General features: G+C 33.5%; 1 protein-coding gene and 1 pseudogene across 1 annotated transcript; both read left to right on the top strand.

The window, feature by feature from the left end:
* The first annotated feature begins 1,746 nt into the window (after positions 1 to 1,746).
* Positions 1,747 to 4,437, top strand: LOC142629543 (chitinase-like protein 1). The gene is made up of 3 exons (XM_075803551.1): positions 1,747 to 2,206; positions 3,335 to 3,494; positions 3,851 to 4,437. Exons 1-3 carry the CDS (start codon positions 1,795 to 1,797, stop codon positions 4,257 to 4,259), a joined length of 981 nt encoding a protein of 326 aa, XP_075659666.1. The 5' UTR covers positions 1,747 to 1,794; the 3' UTR covers positions 4,260 to 4,437.
* A 4,564-nt stretch (positions 4,438 to 9,001) lies between these two features.
* On the top strand, positions 9,002 to 20,446 carry LOC142628588 (chitinase-like protein 1; annotated as a pseudogene).
* The last annotated feature ends 574 nt before the right edge of the window (positions 20,447 to 21,020 follow it).

The raw sequence follows: 21,020 nt of genomic DNA on the forward strand, positions 1-21,020 counted from the left end.
AGAGAGGGAGTGGGTGATATGGAGAGGTGGGGAAATGGAGGGTTGATGATGAAGTTCAGAGGACAAAATCGGGTTGTGGGTCGACGATGGAAGAGAGAGGGAGTGGGTGATATGGAGAGGTGGGGAAATGGAGGGTTGACGATGAAGTTCAGAGGACAAAATCGGGTTGTGGGTCGACTGTGAAGTTCAGTGGCGTGCTCAGATCGGCCGCGGCGGTGGGTTTGGGCTGTGGTGTCGACGGTGGCTGTGTGGGTTTTGATGGTTGCTAATCGGTGGGGTTGCTGATCGGTGGTTTTGGTGGCTGGGTGGCTGGGTGGATTTTGATGGTTGCTCGCCTTGGGTTTTTTTTTTTTTTTTTTTTTTTGTGGTGGGTTTTGCTCAGTCATGATCTTCTACCATGGGTGGATTTTGAGGTGGGATAGGCAAAATGTGGGTTTTGGTGGTTGTGTTTCTGGGATTTTGTTAAAATATTTTTTGGTATTTCTGGGAATGGATTCTACTGACTTAGACTTAAAATTTTTTTGGCTTATAAATCGAGTCTAAGAGACTCGATTTCCAGGTGGACGCCACGTGGAAAAAATGCCACATTAGACGTGATCAGACCATAAAAATTGACCCTCAAAGACTCGATTTTTAGGCCCAAAATCAAGTCTAAAAGACTCGAGATGTTAGTAAAAAATATAGTTTAGTAACAGTGCCTACTAATTATATTGTTTATAAATTATTGCTAATTTATCATTTTGGCCCACAACCTCGAGTCTATTTACATCCTTATTTTTCTAATTATGTTTATCTTTTGCACAAAGACCATTTATGGACTTAAGCATGCTCCTAGAGCCTCCTAGATTGAAAGGTTCAACTTTCAATTACCACATCTTGGCTTTGTAGCTTCAAGTGAAAATGATAAACTCTTTATCTACAACCATTCTTCCAATCTGCTATACTTGTTCCTGTATGCTGATGATATTATCATTAGAGGAAACCATCCCTCTTTTATAACTCATCTGATTATCCAATTGAGCTCCAAATTTGATCTTAAAGACTTAGGCCCTCTTCATTATTTTCTAGGCCCACAAATAGATGCACTTCCCTCTTTTTTTTTTGTCCATCATACCAAATATATACCTTAGATCTTTTGAGGATTTTTCCCTTTTGTCATAATTACCATAGAATTTTGCTACAAACTAGTAACTTAAAAAATTATTCATGTTTATTTTTGGTAATGTGATACTTAATGGTAACATAATTTATTTAAATAATTTAATAAATTGTGCAATTTAATACATGTGAATGATTTTATAAATCTTTTTTCAAAAAACTCTCTGAAAATTAATTAGTTAACTTATTCTTTTTAAATAGAAATTTTAAAAAAAGTTTAGAATGCAGAGTTACACACTGTGTGTCACATTTTCAGTTTTTTTTTTCTTTTTTTCTTTTTTCTTTTTTTGGATAAAAAATATATATTAAGAAAGAAGAAGAAAAGGAGTGTGTAACACACTTTATGTAACAACTGCCATCCCCACTTACCTTTATTTCTTTTGAAGTAAAGGAATCAAAAACCTCTTTAGCGAAAAAAATAAAATATGGTAAAGAGGCAGCTAAAAAAGCGAAAGATTCTGCAGACTTTCTGACCGAAGACCCGCCCAAGTCTTCGAAATTTTGATGACTTGCAATTGACCATCTTTTCTTTCCTAAACCTTACATCACCCAAGTCCATCCCCAGTATATATATAATACAGGGAAGGTACAGACCTCTATTCCAACTCCACCCTTGTTAATTTTTACATTAAAAAAATGGAGTATAAGTGCTGTGCACTCTTGACAACGGCATTGATATTAGTGATGCTTGTGAATTGTAACGCCTTACAATGTGCAAGGGGTTCAACATGCTGTGCCGAGGGGGATGCTGTGCCGAGGGTATCAATAGAATGTCCCAAGTGCCACGTGCTTAAAGCAAAAAGATGCTGTGTCGAGGGGGCCATTACTGACTGCTTCCAGATCAACCAGTTTGAGAAGATGTTCTCAAACCATGACTCCCTTGAGGTTGAGAGCCATGCAAATATGGCATTCTGGGACTACCAGTCTTTTATTACTGCCTCTGCTTACTTCCAGCCCTATGGCTTTGGTACTACGTACATCAACCGGAAGTTCACGGGAACCAAAGAAGTTGCAGCTTTTCTTGCCCATGTTGCCACCAAAACCTCCTGTGAGTTCAAAGTTTCGCTTTTGTTAAATTTTAATTTGGAATTTTATGTTGTTGGTTTGGTTGAATATATGTGTTTGAGGACTTCTTTCTGTCTGGCTTTGATTTCATAGGTTCTAAATGGATTTGAGGGTACAAATTTGGGTTTAAGTAAACTAGATCAATATGAAAAATAATATTATATTTCGGTTGTGTACACTAAACTCTCTTACAACATGCTGAGTGGGACCCACATGGGTCCCTCCGAACATATTGTGTGGGACCCATGTGTATTGTATTGTATTTGAACTCTTTTTTTGATGAACTTATTGTATTTGAACTTTGAATACTTACCGTTTGTTTGGTAAACAATTTTAAATTCACATTTTTATATTTTAAACAACTTTACATGTATTTTTATATAATTTTTCACTTATATAAATTTTAAAAAACTACAAAAATTTCATCTCAAATTACTTTATGAAACACCTCCTTAATTGTTGTCTATTTGATTTGGTTCCTTTTCCAAGGTGAAAAAAAATCTTAAAATATGATTAGATTTGTTTAATTAATAATCAATTTTTACTAATTTTATTTTATCCCAATATAATATTTGGTTAGCAAAAGATAGGATATGTAATAAAGACTATGATTTTTAATCAACTGAAATATCATCAATATATAGAATCATAATTTTAATTTTAAAATTTCTTTTCTTGAGTTTAGTTGATTAATGCGTTAAGAGAATTGATATTGCAGGGCATAATTTGGGCTTTTCTTAACATGTATTTGATTAAAATGATTTCAACTGAAAACAAATTTTACACATTAACAAATGAAAATTTTCGCATTTTATATTGTTTAGGGTCTTTTTGGGATGATATTTATGAATAAAACCTTAATTTATTTTTTGAAACCTACATTTTTCGAGCAAATGAATGAAGCTTCGGGTTGTATTTGAATTTACAAAGTGATTTACGTAGATCCTTTTCTTTTAAAAATCGACTGGGTTGTAAGTTGGAACTATATGATTTAATCTGGAGCACTATATATCCATGAGTTGTGTGTAATTAAATTTGTATCTGAGCTACAGACAATGATCCTATACTCACTCAATCTCTATGCAAAGTAAAAGTGGATGATATATTTCAGGTGTATATAACGTGACCACTAAGGAACCATCAGCTTCAAGTTTATGCCATTACAAGAAAACGAATTCCAACTCATATTATTGTGATGAGCAGTACAAAAATACTTATCCATGCACTTCTGGAATTGCATATTACAGTCGGGGTGCTCTACCAATCTATTGGTATCTACTTTTTCAATCACTTTGGCATATCATACATCCTTTACAAATTTGCATTTGAATTATTTTCTTATATAGTATTGTTCAATTTTATCCCAAATTGAAACTTCGATGGAGTTAAATGTATATATGTTAAAGAAAACATTAAAATGAGATCCTTTTTCTAACATAATTCAAGTAAGAGCACCTAAAGCATTTTCAATCGAACTCTAGGTAACTAATTTTCAGGAAAAAAAAATTTCTACTGCAGTAAAACGTGTATATGTCTTTTGTTCCCTACCCAGAAGAATTTATTGTAGATCAATTCATAGTTGCATGCTGCAATCTAAAAAAATTATATTTTCTAATACTTTCAATAGGAACTACAATTACGGAGAAGCCGGTAAAGAACTGGATGTGGATTTGTTGAACCATCCGGAATATATTGAACAAAATGCCACCCTAGCTTTCCAAGTTGCAATTTGGAGATGGATGATGCCAATTAAGGAGCGCCAACCTTCAGCACACGAAGTCATTATTGACTATTGGAAACCCAACAAGAATGCAACCTTGGGCAAGCGAGTTTCAGGTTTTGGTTCTACCATGAATATACTCTATGGAGATCTGGTTTGCGGTCAAGGTGATAATGAGTCCATGAACAACATCATAGCTCATTACCTTTATTACCTTGATCTTATGGGTGTTAACCAAGAAGAAATAGGGCCTAATGAAGTGCTTAGTTGTGCTAAGCAGGTTGTTTTTAATCCATTTTCTTCCTCATCTCCTTGAGCTTTCTTGAACTAATCCTTTTTTTAAGGTACGTAATGCATTATTATGGTTCTAAGATCCTATTAAGCAACCGAAGCAAAGGTTTAAATACGTAGGAGAGTAAGAGTTTGTATAAACTGTTTGTTTGTCTCTATGTAATGATAAAGTTGCTTGGAAAATAAATATTTGTATTGATTTCTATCCGTCTTTTGTTAGTATGGTGTAACTTCTGATTTTTTTTTTTTTTTATAGTTATGTCCTGTTATTGTGTAACTTCATCACACTATTTGCTTGTCTTATAGTAATTAACAATAAGAATTATAAATGTAAGGCCTCTCACTAAGAAAAACAATTTGACGGCCCCTTGGCCAATACAATGCATTATTTATCTATACAATAATGTAAAATTTCAAAAAATTATCCTCTGTTTAAATGTTGTACTCATCTGCGGCAGTTTAAGAGTGCATGTAAAAATTTTCACTTTTTAAAGCACATGGAAGGTGAAATGACTCTTTCCTTTTCTCTCTTTTTCTCCTTCAAGTTTAAAATCAGAATTAATAGTTTTCCAAACAAATTCATTATTGAAATCCAATGTATATATAATGCCTAAAATCTAACATTGCCAAGAGTTAGCGACTATCTCCAACATGATATTTATTCTAATATTGATGGTTTCAACTTATTTTCGAAATACAAGTTTTAAAAGAAGTTCTACAAATAGATGAAAATACTCCAATTAACATACACAATTACATTAAAAAAAAAAAAAAAAAAAACTAGATTCTCTTCCTAATGTGTGTGTCACTTACAGAATATTACTAAAGATATATACGTTAAATTTGGTCTAAGATTTTTTTTTTAGAAGAAAATTGGTCTAAGAAATTAATTTTTGAATATTAAAATTGATAAAATCATATTTAAAATCAACTATGTCGCAAAAGCAATTAAGTGGATTAACTATAGTATCAATTGAAAAATAAATATTAGCAGAATTTTAATAATAGCTCTACTAGTAATTTCTTAAAGCATTGCAATATAGTATCTATAGTAGCGGTTTTTAAAATCAACCACGGTAGAACTGGCCAGTTTTTTGTAGTGTAAACACATACTTAACATTTTTGCATCTTGAAAAGCTAGAAAAAATATATTTTTAAATAAAAAATCAAATTATAAATATTATGCAACTAATGTTTAAATATAACAAAAGAACCCCACTCAAAATATTCACTTTAGACCCCACAATGAGTTGAGCCGAACTTGACTAAAAGAGATGCAATTATTTTGGTCCAGCTAAACATAAAAGATAGAAATTTATTATTGGATTTCCTTACACACTCAGCCTGTACGGCGTAATCATTGTTGGAATTGTTTGTAAAAAGATAGATAAAACAAGAAGGATGTTTCATTGACTTCACTTTCATTATACATCAATAAAAATTTAATAAATAAAAAAACTTCCGTTTATTAAAATGAAATTATGAAAATGTTTTGTGCCTTTGGTTTTATATCTCTTACAATATTCAAATCTATCGCTCTCTTTGTAACTGTTGAATTATAAATAAATAAATACATATTATGGAAACAAATAGTAAACAAATATTATGTCCATAAATATTTACGTTCATGGCCGGTCAATTAAGCATGTCACATACATGTGTAAAGGACAATCACCAAGCCGCCAATTGTACAGGAAGCTTAATTATTCTCCTTATATTAAAGGAAGTCAAATTGGTCTCTCTATGTGTCCCACGGCATCAATCCAATGCGAACGAAAGAATGGGGCCGACAGAGACCAGCAATCCCCGAGCTAGTCCTCCATTAATATATTTTAAAAAAATTGTCTTTTTCTTTACCTTTCTCAGTTTTCTTTTTAGCCTTTTTTTAGTAATTAATTTTCGAACAAATTTAATTTTAATCTATAATTGAGAGACTGTTTCAAATTCAGTCTATATTTTTAGAAGCTTCATGGTAGATAATTTAATTGTTAAGAATTTTCTAATTCAATTAATACTTCTTTATATTTGATTATTTTTTATATAAATATTTACCGTTTAATATAAAACAAAATTAAGTATTACAATTCCAAAACTATTTCAACTTAAACTATAAACTCATTACTCTTAGGAACCTAGTGGTCATAAACTATTCAAACTTAAACCATAAACTCATTAATTTTCAACGTAAAGATAGCACAACAAGGTCTGGGGAAGAAAACAAAGCAATGTTTGGGGTTTGTAAGATATATCTCAGTAAGGTTTGGGTTTGTAGGAGGAAGATATTGATAAGTGACGTTATTACATGCTGACGGCACATTAAGAAGCTGACGGAAATATACTATCCGTCAGCCAGTGTCATTGACACCTCTTTTGACGTTCAAAGCCACACCCCTTACGTGGCGACGTTAGGCTAAAGGATCAAAATAGCGAAGTCAAGACTGACGGCCAAGCTTGTGAAGGTCCCTAGCTGACGGTATCTCTGGCAACGTATCCAGGCTGACGGCAGTACAGGAGGTGCATGTCGGTTGATGACCTTGGTAGAAAAAAGCTGAAGGAGTAATCCAGCCTCCATTCCTAATCTATCTTGACTTCTACATACGTGAATATAAGGAAAGTTCTTTCGCTACACGTTTGGTCTTAGTCAAAAAGATCCCTATAAGGAAAAGAGTTCTATACGATATGCAAAGATCCGCGAATTGCTCTTCTAAAAGGAAAGTACTTCCTCGCCAAGGCATTTATTTCGGCTCTACACCACTATATAAACCCCAGAAACCCTCATGACAAAAGGTACGCACAATTATCTCAACTCTGGCACTCTAGGGTTGTTTAAAAGACTCTAACTTGATCGTCGGAGGGTCTTTGGCCGGCACCACACCGGTGCTCTCTGTCGATCACCTACTTTCTCTTCGCAGGTGTTGCTTCAATCGAAGGGAGGAGTACTCGCAGCTTACTGGTGATTTCTTCGGCATCATCAGATATAGTGGTTAATGGTTATTGGTGGGTGGGTGGTTGGTTTCATAAATACTATTGCGAACCTAACTGGGCGAGCAGCGTAGTAAATATTGAGTCTAGTACTGCTTGAAGAGAACCTTGAAAATCGATGTAGTCCTAGGTATCCCATTCGTAACAAGTGGTATAGGTTTCACACGAGAGTATTTCCACGAAGATATCAACTTCTTCTTGGATCCTTGAAAAAAAGTCGTTTTTCCCTTTCCATGCTTACTCGACGTAAAGAAAGCACAAGTTTTGGGGAAAACACATCAAGGTTTTGGGTTTGGTAGAAGTATCTCTAGTAACAAGTGATGTATAGGTTTCACGTGAGAGTATTTCCATGAAGATATTAGCTCCTTCTTCGATCCTTGAAAAAGGACAGATTATATAAAAGTCTAGATTCTCTTTTTAAAGGCATCTCCAGCAACTTATTTAAATTTTTGTACTGTTTGAACAATGAACAGTAATATTTAGCTTTTACTTACCTACTTTTTCAAATACTCTTTTTAACAAGTTCTCTATCATTTTCTCCATCTCATTTAAATATTACTTCTTCATTTATTTTTTATTCATTTTTTAACAACTACACATTTTCTAACATTTTTTTATTCAATACCTAATTATTATAATAATAAAAACATTTGAAATATGAATAGTAAAAGCTACCGTGTTCTCTACTTGTAAAGAAGCACTGTAGCAATTATAATCTAAAAAATGGAGATAGAGAAACTGTTGAAAATGCTCTAATATATGTATCACTTATAGAATATTGCTATAATATACATGTTACGCATTATATGTAGATGTTACAATTGATCAACTCAGGAGAAATAAATTTTTTAAAATTAAAAGGAATAGACATCCTATTTTAGATCGATTATATAACAAAAATGATAAAATGAATAAGCCATAAAAGCTATTGAAAAAGAAATGTAAGCTGAATTTACAACACAAAAATGTTATTAGTATTTTTGCATCTCAAAAGTAAGAAAATTTGAATTTTAAATGAATAAAAAAAAATCAAAGTGTAAATATTCTTCAATTAATATTTAAATATAAGAAAAAAAATCCTACCTAAAATTTTCGCTTTTAAGCCCTACATTGGGTTAAGCCGATTTTAACCAAAAGTGGAGAAATAATTTTGATCCAGCTAAACTTAAATGAAAGAAATGTGTTATAGGATTTAATCATGCATTCATCGTGTTCAGTGTATGTTGGAATTGTGCAAAAAGATGGGAAAATCATGAAGGACGTTTATCATTTAGGGAAGCTCAAGGAAATTTTCTTCATGAGATTTTTCCTAAATTTTTTGTTGAGATTATACTTATTTGGAATATAAACATTTTTTTTTTCATTTTTTAAGATGCAAGAAACTGACCACACTTAAATTTGGAAATTGACTGAACTTGAATATAGCATTCTCACTAAGACAAACATAGCAAAATAAATCAAAGTAGAAATTTGGGGCCCAAAATTTTCACAACTTTTTTTTTTAACAGTTCGTTATGATGTATATATATATATATATGAGTGACAATTTGCTAACATAGTAAGTTAAAACAGAACATTAGTCTACCACTCTTTTATTATGCACAAATCAAAACAAACTATTATAAGAAAATTATGAAATTTTTTTCGCTCTTTGGTTTTATTTTGAATTTTTTTTATTTATAAATATTACGCATGTATGGAAATGGGCTGATATTTATAATATACATGTACCATTTTTTTTTCTTTTTAATAGATAGATGCTTATGATTTTTTAAAAATATAAATATGCATGTATTATTGATAAATGTGTTATGGATGTATTATTGTTGGTTTAATCACAATATAAAGGTATGTTTGGTGACTGTTTTTTCTTGTTAATTATCTTCTGTTTTCAAAACCAATTTTCTATTTTTGAGATTAAAAAACTTGTATGGCAACTCAAAATGAACATAAAATGAAAACTATTCCCACAGCTCAATTTGTGAAAGAAACTGAAAATATGCAAAATGTTGTTTTCAGTTTTTATTTTTCAAAAGTTAATAAAAACACGCATTTGAATTAATGAATCTATCTCATTTAATAAGTTAGCATTAGAGTTCAAATCTTTGTAACAACATATTTTAGTATTTTCCTTTTTTTTCAATTTTCTTTTTAAATTTCAACTAACTAAACATGTTTTTTATTTTAAAATAAAATAAAATAATTTTTTCTTTACATTCTCAAAAACAAGTTTTTGATAATAGAAAATAAAAAACTGTTATCAAACATAACCTAAATATCCATGTATTAATTAGTGGCACAATATTTTTTATAATTGTTAATAAGGTTTATATTGTGATTAAACCAACATCATTTTTATCCGGCTATATATATCATTAATTTCATTTCTATAGTCTTCAAAAAAATTATTTTTTATTATGCTTAGATCACAACAAACCATGAACCAATTATGGGAATAAAATAGTGAAAAAAATATTGTCTGTAGATATGACGTGCATTCCCTGTAATTGTAAAGCATGTCACGTGTTAAGTGTATAAACAGAATTATTTTCCTTAAATTAAAGGAAGCTCAAATTGGTCTTTCTCTTTGTGTCCCACAGCATCAATCCAATGTGAATGAAATATACTGGCAGACATAGACCAACAATCCCCGAGTCCTCCATTTAACTTTATTCCTTTTCCTTTTGGAGCAATAATTCTAAGTCGCACAAACTTTCATCTCGAAGCGCAAAAAAGTATGTAATCTGTAAAAACTTATCAATTCAGTTAAGGGAAGAAGAACCTCTCCAGAATAAGAAAAATAATTAAAAATAAAAAAGTAAAGTAAAGTAAAGAAGAAAGTAGAAACGCGCGCGAAAGATGACTTTCACAGTTGCACTTGACTATATTTTGTTTACCTTTCCTTCTCCCAGCACCCAGTATATAGGAAGGTACATATCTCTCTACAAAGCTCAAACTCCACCAGCCTTGTTAATACATTCATTGTTACAATGCAAAAAATGGAGTATAGACCTCTCTTAACAACGGCATTGATATTATTAGCTCTTGCTAATTGTCCCAATTTTTCTTGGAGCCAGAAGCTACCTTGTGAAAATGGAGCATGCTCAAAAACTCAATGTTGTTAAGGTAGTGGGAAGAGCCGCACCATTACATTTCGATGCTGTGATGGGACTATCACAGACTACTTGCAAAGCGACCAGTTTGAGAACATGTTCTCTGATAAGTCAGGAATGTATTGACCTATTTGGTAAATTAATCAATTAATTAGCCAAGTTAATTAATTAGATTCAATTACATGCAATAAGCGTGGTAACACAAACAAATCACCAACTAAGTTAAATGCAGTAGAAAATAAATTTGACACAGGTGATTTGTTTACGAATGGAGAAAACTACCAAGGCAAAACCCCACTAAGTGAATTTAAGGTCATCACTCCCAAGAACCCTTTATTATCAAAACAAGTGGTTACAAGCAAAAGGAATCCTAGTACGTACCTAATACCAACCTATAATTGAACTCTTATCCCAATACCCAATTGGACTTGTAATGTAGTGACAATCTCTCCTTTCAATACACGGTTCTCAATACGTGACTAACCAATGATGCACGGATTCCCAATACGCGACTAACACACTAATTTAAAGAAGATGTTGGCTGCAAAGTTCTTCAGTTCATCCAAAGATGAAAATTGAGAAGCTCTTTGGTCACAAAACTCTTGGTGCAAAGACGCAGTAGCTTCTTCAAAGAATGTGATGAACTAGGACAAATTGTCTCCAATCACAATATGTGTGTAAAAACAATTGTAACAACCTTTGCATCAAGTGTGACGACCCTTAAAATAATCCTTATATATGTCTAGGGTTATGAGAAAAGAAACCCTACACAAATACATATGGATATGCGTGAAAACTGATCTGAAAATCCAAATTTTGTAATTCTCAACAAATACAACTTTAGTCGAGCTGCTGTCAAGGATTAGCATTAAACCTTGATAAATATGATCTATCGAGATATCTATCGAGCTTTAATGAACAGCACTTCTTCACTTGTTTTTTAAATAGATATGCATGACTTCAATACTAAACTTGAACTCTTGTTCCTTGAAGTATTAAACTCATCCTAGATCTACCCAATTAAAAGTAAAGTGTTTTTTGTCAAAGGATTAGCCAATTTACATAACATATTTTTATAACAAGTTCCACATATGTCCTAACAATCTCCCCTATGGCAATCCATGACAAAACCACAACAAACAAATGAATTATGAAAGAAGTCTTAAATCGCTAAACTCATAAACACTTGTTGAATACAATAAAATCTAATCTTAACACAAACTCTTGAAAAATTTTGCAAGAAGAGAGTTCGTGGAATGATAAATTTTCACAACCTGTCTTTCTGAAACATTTTAAACAAAACTCATTAAAGTATCTTCGTGTGAAACGGAAATAAAGGATTGCATATATAAAGAAACATGTGTATAAAAAGATAAAAGAAACAACACATGGAGAGAAAGGTGAAAAAAAAAACATACATCATTATATATATATATATATATATATATGTATATAAATGAAAATAAATATAATGTATGTCATAAATAAATGGTCACAAGACCAGTGTACAAGAGGATAATGTAACTAAAGATAAAGAAAAGAAAAGTACATAAAATCCTCACTACATCCCTCAAAATATGGACACTCCCCCTAACAAAAATGTCTTATGCTAACCCTCCCCTTAAGTACAAGACTACTCTCATCATCCCAAAACTACTCCCCCTTTTTGTCACGAATGACAACGAGTAAGTCACTGAAACGTCGTCGTCTCATCATCACTAGAAGAGTTAGCATCCTCATCCCTATCATCATCATCATCATCAGCACCATCATCACCAGCCTCATCTGTCGAAGCCTCTAGAGAAGGAGAGGGAGAAGGAGAAACGGCGAAACCACCGAGGCGAGCCTATTGTCATGCAATAAAACTAACATGGTTGTCACTTTATACAACTTAGTAGTGAGAGTATCAAGGCAAGCATCCATGCACTCAGTAGTGATAGCCTTAAGAGTCACACCGCCACCCGAAGAAGGAGCGGAGGTAGAAGGAACATAAGATGTTGGAGGATTATTTGTCTCTATCCGTGGCCACTTCAATCAAAGTTGGGCATCACTCCGTCGAATAGACGCTGCGCTGATGACACCTATGACAATAGAGTAGGGAGAATTAGGAATAGGGACGGAAAAATGGTAAGGCAACTGCGTGATAGCCGAAGGAAAGATGAGCTTATCACGAGTCGTTTTATTCCTATAGACATCTATGATTGAGGTAATGAAAAGTAAAGAGAAGTCTATAGAGAAGTCCTCTAAGAAGGATAACAAAAATCGAGTACGAGGCTCTGTGATGGAGTTATAATGAGACAGCAGAGTAAGAACAAATGTTATTACCATATTAAGGAATCTCCTCCAAAGCCCAAGCATGGGGTGTTTTGATGCTCACCCCATATGAAGGGTGTCTCACAGAAGTGAAACAGAAGCGCATCTTTGGACACAGTCCTCAGACACTAACAAGTAGGGTAGTTAAGATGCGCTACCCACAGGATGTGTAGCATCTCAAATACAAGATCCGGAATGACTATGATACGTGTACCTCTAATGTGCGTAGCAAACTGAGGTACAGAGGTGTTGATACTGTACATATTAGAGTAAAACTCCTATATGAACATGATGGGATACCTCAATGGTATCTCACAGAGAGATTCCTATCCCCGAGTGTGATTGACATCAGGTAAAGAAGTGTCGGCAAAGTCTGACAGAATCATATGGCACTTCGGATGAACGTCAGGTTTAGAAAAGTTCTCAAAGAAGTCCTTATGGGCCTTCTCTTCATGGAACTAAACGTGAAGAGGGGGAATGGGAAGATCAGAAGAAGATGATGACTCGAAACGAAAAGGGTTTTGAGTCAGATTAGATTTGCACTTGGGTGCCATGCGCAGTCCATCCAAGAAAGAGAGAAATATGCATGAACATATGACGTGCTAAACATAAATTGCATAATGGATTGAAACCCAATCCCAACCTACCAGCACATAATTTTCAACAATCAAGCACATATCTAAATGCATGAAACATTGTGAAAATGCTAATGGAATGCAATGCATGATTATTTAGCATTAAATAAACAACACCCAACCCAAAAATTTCACAAAAACCTCAAAAACCCCCCCCAATTTTCAAAAACCTCAAAACCTAGGTCTAAAAAGCATGAATGCATGAAGAATGAAGGATTTAGGACACTTACCTAGTGATTTGATCTTGGTCTAGGCCGAAAATCACGTGGGTAGAGGGATTTGAGTAAGAAGAGAGTGTTTGGAGGGAGAGAAAAGATTTTCTGTCGAGAGATAAGTGAGAAAAATGAATCTAATTTCACGCTGATTATATATATAGAAATCGCAGCTCAATGGATCGAGTAGCTATTGAGATTTATTGAGCACTAAATCTCGACAAATATGAATCTGTCGAGGTGCTGTAGAGAATCTATCGATGGCAAAAGTACTTCAATGGATCAAGATTCTGTCGAAAATCTATCGGCTAGACAGAAAGTTTCTCGATGGATCGAGAAGTTGTCAAGAAGCTATCAGGAAAAATTCCAGAAAGCTTAATGGATCGAGTATGCGCTAACTTCAATCGAGAAAGGAAGTCTAAGGGGCTCGGTAGATAAGAATCTGTCGAGAAGCTGTCGAGCTTGATAATATAGAGTTTTTCAAAGAGAGGGAAAAACACATAGAGATGAATGTAACAAGCAAGCTATTCAAACATAGATCCAATCAACATGTTAAACTCTCAAAAACATCTCTCAACAAGAAAATACAAAGCATTTATGATCCAAAACATACACACACACATACACACTAAACAAGTCTAACCAATTTTATATTTCAAAAACAAGTCTAAACAGTTTAGTGAAGATACATTAACACATACATTCCTTATGATAGCCAAATCACATTGTACCTGAACATGTATCAAAAGTAGCAAAGAATTTTCATGTTGTGTGTGAAAACATAACAAGAGTGCATAAGTGTCTCATATTATGACAATTTGAGATATGAGAAAATCAATATCACTCACACACAATCATAACTGCTTGATGGAGAATATCACCTTCGAGGTACATCCTATAACTCTCACGTCTCTTAGAAACACGCTTGCAACCATATTTAAAAGCATTTTGATTCTTTTTGCTTTTGAGTTTTTTTGCATATTTTCTTTTTGAACATATCATGCATGAGCATATATAGAAAGAGAGAAGAAAAACCTAATTATGTAAGCCAAAAAATATCACAATTTTGCTATGCCGAGGCAAACAGATGTTATACATGATTGGCGGGTTTTAGTGGTGAGATGGTTATTTATGTCTTTTTCTTAGGAGTTTCTAGTCCTTTCCGTCAAAAAGAGGGATATAAGTATTAAGCATAAAAGAAAACTGAACCGTACTCATCACAAACACGAGCCACAAAGTTTAGAAAACTTTGTTTCAATGGCAATCCAAGGTATACAATTACCAATGTACACAAAACACACTGTTTTTGTATTTTTCTGATTTTCAATTTATTTTTTAATTTTTAGGAAAAAAAAATAAAACAAAACTGAAAAAAAATAAACAAAAACATGTTAAACAAACAAAGCATAAAACTAGACTGGCCCAAAAATAAGAAAGCAAAACACACAAGTGATGCATAACCATAAAGAAAGAGAGAGAAAGAGAGAGAAAGTGAATAAATCACTTTAAGCCTTTTTTCCTTCCACATCTTGGAAGAACATTTCCTTTGAATGAACCTTTGATCTGGTGGTGATAGGGAAGAGTTGAAACCATTCAAGTTCGAAAGGAACATGAGAGCCTTGAGAAGATCTTCAAGAGGAGCAAAAGAGGATGGAAATTGATTTTGGTTTCCGGATGAGAGCATACTATTGCTTTGTTAAGTGGCTAACCACTTGTAGCAAATTTGGACGAGTATGCCTTGAAGCTCCACAGTAATGACAGAGATGCGGCTTCTTTGATTGAGACTTTTTGTTATTAACCTTCTTAGTCCTAAGGTTTCTAGTCTCTTTCTTTTCAAGCTTAGAGGGTGCTCCTAGAATGGATTTGCTCCTGTCTATGTTCTCACTAGCTATTTTAGTTTTACATTCATTGTTCTCATAATTAACATTATTAGTAGGTGAGACAAACACAATCGTACTAGAGGAGGTAATATTAAGAGAAGAGAAATCATACCCCAAACTGGTTCTATCAAAAGCATGTTTCTAAGAGCTTAGCATCTCATCGAGCTTTGCACTGGAAGTCCTCTCCAATTAAGCTCTAACTTAGAATAGTTCTGCTTCAAGCTTCTTTATCTTTTTAGCAAGGAAGTTGTTTTCAAACTGCAAAGTTCCAATGATTTGATTTGTTTCATCAACCTTTGTAGAGAGTTCCTTTCAATCTAGCTCCACATCACTCAGTTTCTTGGCGGTCAGCCTATAAAGTTTCTCATGCTTCTCAAAAATCTTGTACAACTTAGTATAGGTTGTATGGATGCCACCTTGTTCATCCATTTTCTCAAACTTAGACTCCATCAAGTCCTCTTCTTCATCTACCTCTTCGAATATCCCCTCAGTAGGATTCACTGTGGCAGTGAAGGCATTCAAGATTCCCTCGTCATCATTGTCATTTGACTCATCCACAGGCTTAGTGTCACTCAATGTAGCAGCAAGTGCCTTACTTTTCCCAATTACCTTGAGACATGTTGGACAGTCTTGTTTCATGTGTCCAAAACCTTGACATCTAAAGCACTTTGGTCTAGAGGGAACAGTGTACTAAACACCATCCTTAGCATCCTTCTTTCCTCTATCTTGGCTCTTGAATTGTGAAGAGTTGGATTGCTTTCGGTCCTTGTCGAATCCTCTCGCATTGGCATTCTTCATAAACTTCTTGATTTGCCTAGTGATTTAGGATTTTGTCTTGGAATTTTCATTATCAAAAGACTCATTGGTCTCATTGCTTTTGGTCTTCAGTGCCATGCTCTTACTTTTGCTTGATTTCCCGATCCTAGTCAAACCCAACTCATAGGTTTGCAAGTTACCAACCAACTCTGTTAAAGGAATTTTGTCAGTGTCCTTTGATTCTTCAATGACAGTGATCTTGGCATGGAATCTTTCAGACAGAGATCTGAGCACCTTTCTTACAACCTTGGGTTTGGGAATAGTTTTCTATGTCCTTCAGCTTGGCATAGAACTCATCAAACGACTTATCCTCATCCATCTTAATATCTTCAAAGCTCGTAGTAAGCCTTTGAAGCTTTGAATCCTTGACAGCCTTAGTCTCTTTATAGGCTGTTTAGAGGATGATCCATGCTTCCTTAGCAATTTCAATAGAGGATATTTTTTTGAACTCCTCATTGATGACCGCACTGAATAAAGCATTCAATGCTCTGCTGTTAAAGTTTGCCACTTTGATTTTGGCATCATCCCAATCAGCCGGTGCTTCCTTTGGCTTAGTCCAACCAATTTTTATAGCTTGCCACACTTTCTCATCTAAAGACTGCAAGAAAACTCTTATGCATACTTTCCAGTATGCATAGTTAGTGTCATCAAATAAATGGGGTATAATTAGAGATTTTCCTCTATCCATGACAAATAGGGGTCAATGAATCATACAGTAAAAATTAAACCTAATCAGAGTGTGCCCACTCTGATACCACTTGATAGGTCAAGAATGTATTAACTCTTTTGATAAATTAATCAATTAATTAGCCAAGTTAATTAATTTGATTCAAGTACAAGCAATAAATATGGTAGTACAAAAAAATCACCAACTAAGTTAAATTCAGTGGAAAATAAATTTGACACAAGTGATTTGTTTACGAATGGGGAAAACTACCAAGGCAAAACCCCATCTGGTGAATTTAAGGTCACCACTCTCGAGAATCCACTATTATCAAAACAAGCGGTTACAAGTAGAAGGAATCCTAGTACCTAATACCAACCTATAGTTGAACCCTTACCCCAATACCCAATTGGACTTATGATGTAGTGAGAATCTCTCCTTTCACTGCATGGTTCTCAATACGTGACTAACCAATGATGCATGAATTCCAGTACGTGAATAATACACTAACTTGAGGAAGATGTTGGTTGCAAAGTTCTTTAGTTCATCCAACGATTAAGATCAAGAAGCTCATTGGTTACAAAACCCTTGGCGCAGAGACACAATAGCTTCTTTAAAGAATATGATGAACTAGGGCAAATTGTCTCCGGTCACAATATGTGTGTAACAACAATTGCAACAACATTTGCATCAAGTGTGACGATCCTTAAAATAATCTTTATATATGTTTAGGGTTGTAAGAAAAGAAACCCTACACAACACACATGGATATGCGTGAAATCTAATCTGGAAATACAAATTTCGTAATTCTCGACAGATACAGCTTCTGTCGAGCTGCTATCTAGTATCAGCATTAAACCTCGATAGATATGATCTGTCGAGATATCTGTCGAGTTTTAATAAACAACATTTCTTCACTTATTTCTTGGACAGATTTGTATGGCTTCAATACTAAACTTAAACTCTTGTTCCTTAAAGTACTAAACCCATCCTAGATCTACCCAATTACAAGTCAAGTGCGTTTTGTCGAAGAATTAGCTAATTTACATAACATATGTCTCTAAAAAGTTCTACATATGTCCTAACATTCTCAATCTAGAACTCCCTTGAGGCCCATGCAAAGGGCTTTTGGGACTACCACTATATTATCACTGCCTCTGCAGAGTATAAGCCCTATGGCTTTGGCACTACTTACTTGAACTCAAACTTCTTTGGAACTAAAGAAGTTGCAGCTTTTCTTTGCCCATGCTGGCACCAAAACCTCCTGTGAGTACTACTTCATCAAAGAGATTTTGTCTTAGGAAATTTTAATTTGGGTTTTTGTCTCGTTGGTTTGGTTGAATATGTGTGTGCGTATGTGAGAGAGAGAGAGAGAGAGAGAGAGAGAGAGAGAGAGAGAGAGAGAGCGAGAGAGAGAGAGAGAGAGAGAGAGAGGATTTCTTTCTTGCCTGGTCTTGATTTCATATGTGAGGGTTCAAATTTTGTAGGGGTTTGATCAAAGTGTGTACTGTGTTTAAACTTTTAAAAAAATTTATTGTAGGCCTAGGGGACTGTTTGGTTTGGATCTTTTTCAACTTGGATAAATCTTAAAGATATTATTATCTGTTTTTCTTAATCTCTTTTTACCAATTATTTTAAGAATTTTTTTGACCTCTATAAAATATTTGTTCACCCAAAAATAGATATTATTGATTATTTGATATATCAAAAACAATCATGACTTTTAATTTGTTTGAAATATCCAAAACAAGAAAGTTTTTTATTTTTTTTTAAGAAACAAACACACACATAATTTTTAATTTGATACAATTGGAATGGACTTTAATGTTTTAAATCTTTTATGTCGTTTAGTTATTTAATCTATTAAGAATTGATGTCACATAGTATAATTTGGGCTTTGTTACCCGTTTATTTGATTAAATTAATTTAAAGTGAAAAAGAATGTTACTCATTATGAAAAGGTTAACAATTTATATTATTTATTAGGGTCATGTTGGAATGAGGCTTAATTATGATTAGAATCTTAATTTTAAGTTTGAATCTAATAATTTTTTAGCAAATGAATGAAGGTATAGGTTGTAAGTGAATCTAATGAGTGTAGTTTAAGTAGATTCGTTTTTCCTTAAAAACATATTGGGTTTAAAGTTGAAATAAAATGAATTCGGAGCTAGAATTGGTTGTGTAATTAAATTTATCTATAAGCTACATATGGTCAAAGGCCTTTCGCTCACGCACTCACTCTCTATACAAAGTAAAAGTGAATAATATTTTTGCAGGTGGATATAAAGTGGCTATCAAGGAACCATTATCATGGGGTTTATGTTATAATATGGAAATGAATTCCAACTCATACAATTATTGTGATGAGCACTACAAAAATACTTATCCATGTGCTCCTAGAGTTGCATACTATGGTCGAGGTGCTCTGCCTATCTATTGGTATCTATCTTTTCTATAAAACTAACAATAATTGTACATTCTTTTAATTTATGTGTTTGAATTGTTTTCTCATCTTATATTGCTCAATTTTATCCTATGTTGAAACTCCCACAGAAGTTTTATGTTTAGATGTTAACAAAACATCAAAATGAGTTCCTTTTCTAGCATAATTCAAATATGAGTATGTAAAGTTATGCATTCTCCAAACGAAATCTAAGTAACTGATTCTTAAATATATAAAAAAGTGCAACCCACTTTTTTTAGATCTTCTGTCCCACTTTTCCTTCTCCACTCTATTCTCCACCAATAAAAACTTGTCACGTGTTTACCTAATTAATTAAATATAAAAAAAGTGCAACTCACTTTTTCTATATCTTCTGTCTCACTTTTCCTTCTTCACTCTATTCTCTACCAATAAAAACTTGTCACGTGCTCACCTAATTAATTAAATACTATCATTATTGACTTATTAATGCTACCGTTATTTATTAATAGTAGTATTTAATTAATTCAGTGAACACGTGGCAAATTTTTATTGGTGGAGTATAAAGTGAAGTAGGAAAAGTGAAACAGAAGATTTAGACTCATTTTTCTATTACGCTAAGACTTGTATGTGTCTTTTTTTTCTTTATGAGATGTATGTGTCTCTTGTTTCCTACTTGAGAAGATTTTTTTGTTGATCAATTCATTGTTGCATCCCTTAATCCAATCAGCTTTCTTTACGGTTGCTATTAATAAGAACCACAATTATGGAGAAGTAGGTAAAGATCTGAAGGTGGATTTGTTGAACCATCCAGAATATATTGAACAAAATGCTACCCTAGCCTTCCAAGTTGCAATATGGAGATGGATGACACCAATTATTGAGCATCAACCTTCAGCACACGTAGCTTTATTGGCCTCTGGAAATCCACTAATAATGACTCTTTGGCCAAGCGTGTCTCTGGTTTTGGAGCGACCATGAATGTGCTTTAAGAAGATCTTGTTTGCGGTCAACGTGATAATGAGTCCATGAACAACATCATATCCCATTACCTATATTACCTTGATCTTATGGGTGTTGGCCGAGAAGAAGCAGGGCCTCATGAAGTGGTCAGTTGTGCTGAACAAATTGCTTTCAATCCATCCCCCTTCGTTGTCTCCTTGAGCTTTCTGTAACATATTGTCACTTAGGATTGATGTGAAAATCTTATAAAAATGTTATGGACATAAAATTTCTAAAAAATAATAAGAGGTTTATTTTTTAGTAAAAGAAGAGTATTTACTTACAAAATTTAAGATTTCTAATTCATGTACTTTTCGAAACATATACTTTATTTATATATAAATATATATATATATATATATATATATATATATATAATAATAAAAATGAGACATTTTTACTTTTGCAACATTACTTTGAAGGAAGTTTTGCAATAAATAAACAAAAATACAAAGGGGGTTATTAAATAAAATCTACACATACCTTAATTTTTTTTTTTTTTTATACAAGATAGAATTTCTATTTTAGCCTAATCTAAGTGTAAATGTGTGTGAAGTTACCTCCTAGAGACTTGAATTTTGGCCCTTGCCTCCCACATCTCACAAACATTTATACTTGTGGAATTAATGACCACTGCACCAAGAGTGCGCAGTGGTTAAAATTATCCTTATTAAACTAAAGGAGGGTAAAACTTTAGATATTCCCCCCCCCCCCCCTCCCACCACTAATCTCCACCTCTCCCTCTCC

This window comes from Castanea sativa, chromosome 3 (genome assembly GCF_040712315.1).
Source record: "Castanea sativa cultivar Marrone di Chiusa Pesio chromosome 3, ASM4071231v1".
Lineage (NCBI taxonomy): Eukaryota > Viridiplantae > Streptophyta > Magnoliopsida > Fagales > Fagaceae > Castanea > Castanea sativa.

What these genes read in the sequence shown, in the direction of transcription:
- LOC142629543 (XM_075803551.1), top strand. Translation starts at nt 1,795, where the DNA reads ATGGAGTATAAGTGCTGTGCACTCTTGACAACGGCATTGATATTAGTG. An exon ending in TGTTGCCACCAAAACCTCCT is followed by an intron (nt 2,207 to 3,334) that starts GTGAGTTCAAAG and finishes GATATATTTCAG; the next exon opens with GTGTATATAACGTGACCACT. An exon ending in GGTGCTCTACCAATCTATTG is followed by an intron (nt 3,495 to 3,850) that starts GTATCTACTTTT and finishes TACTTTCAATAG; the next exon opens with GAACTACAATTACGGAGAAG.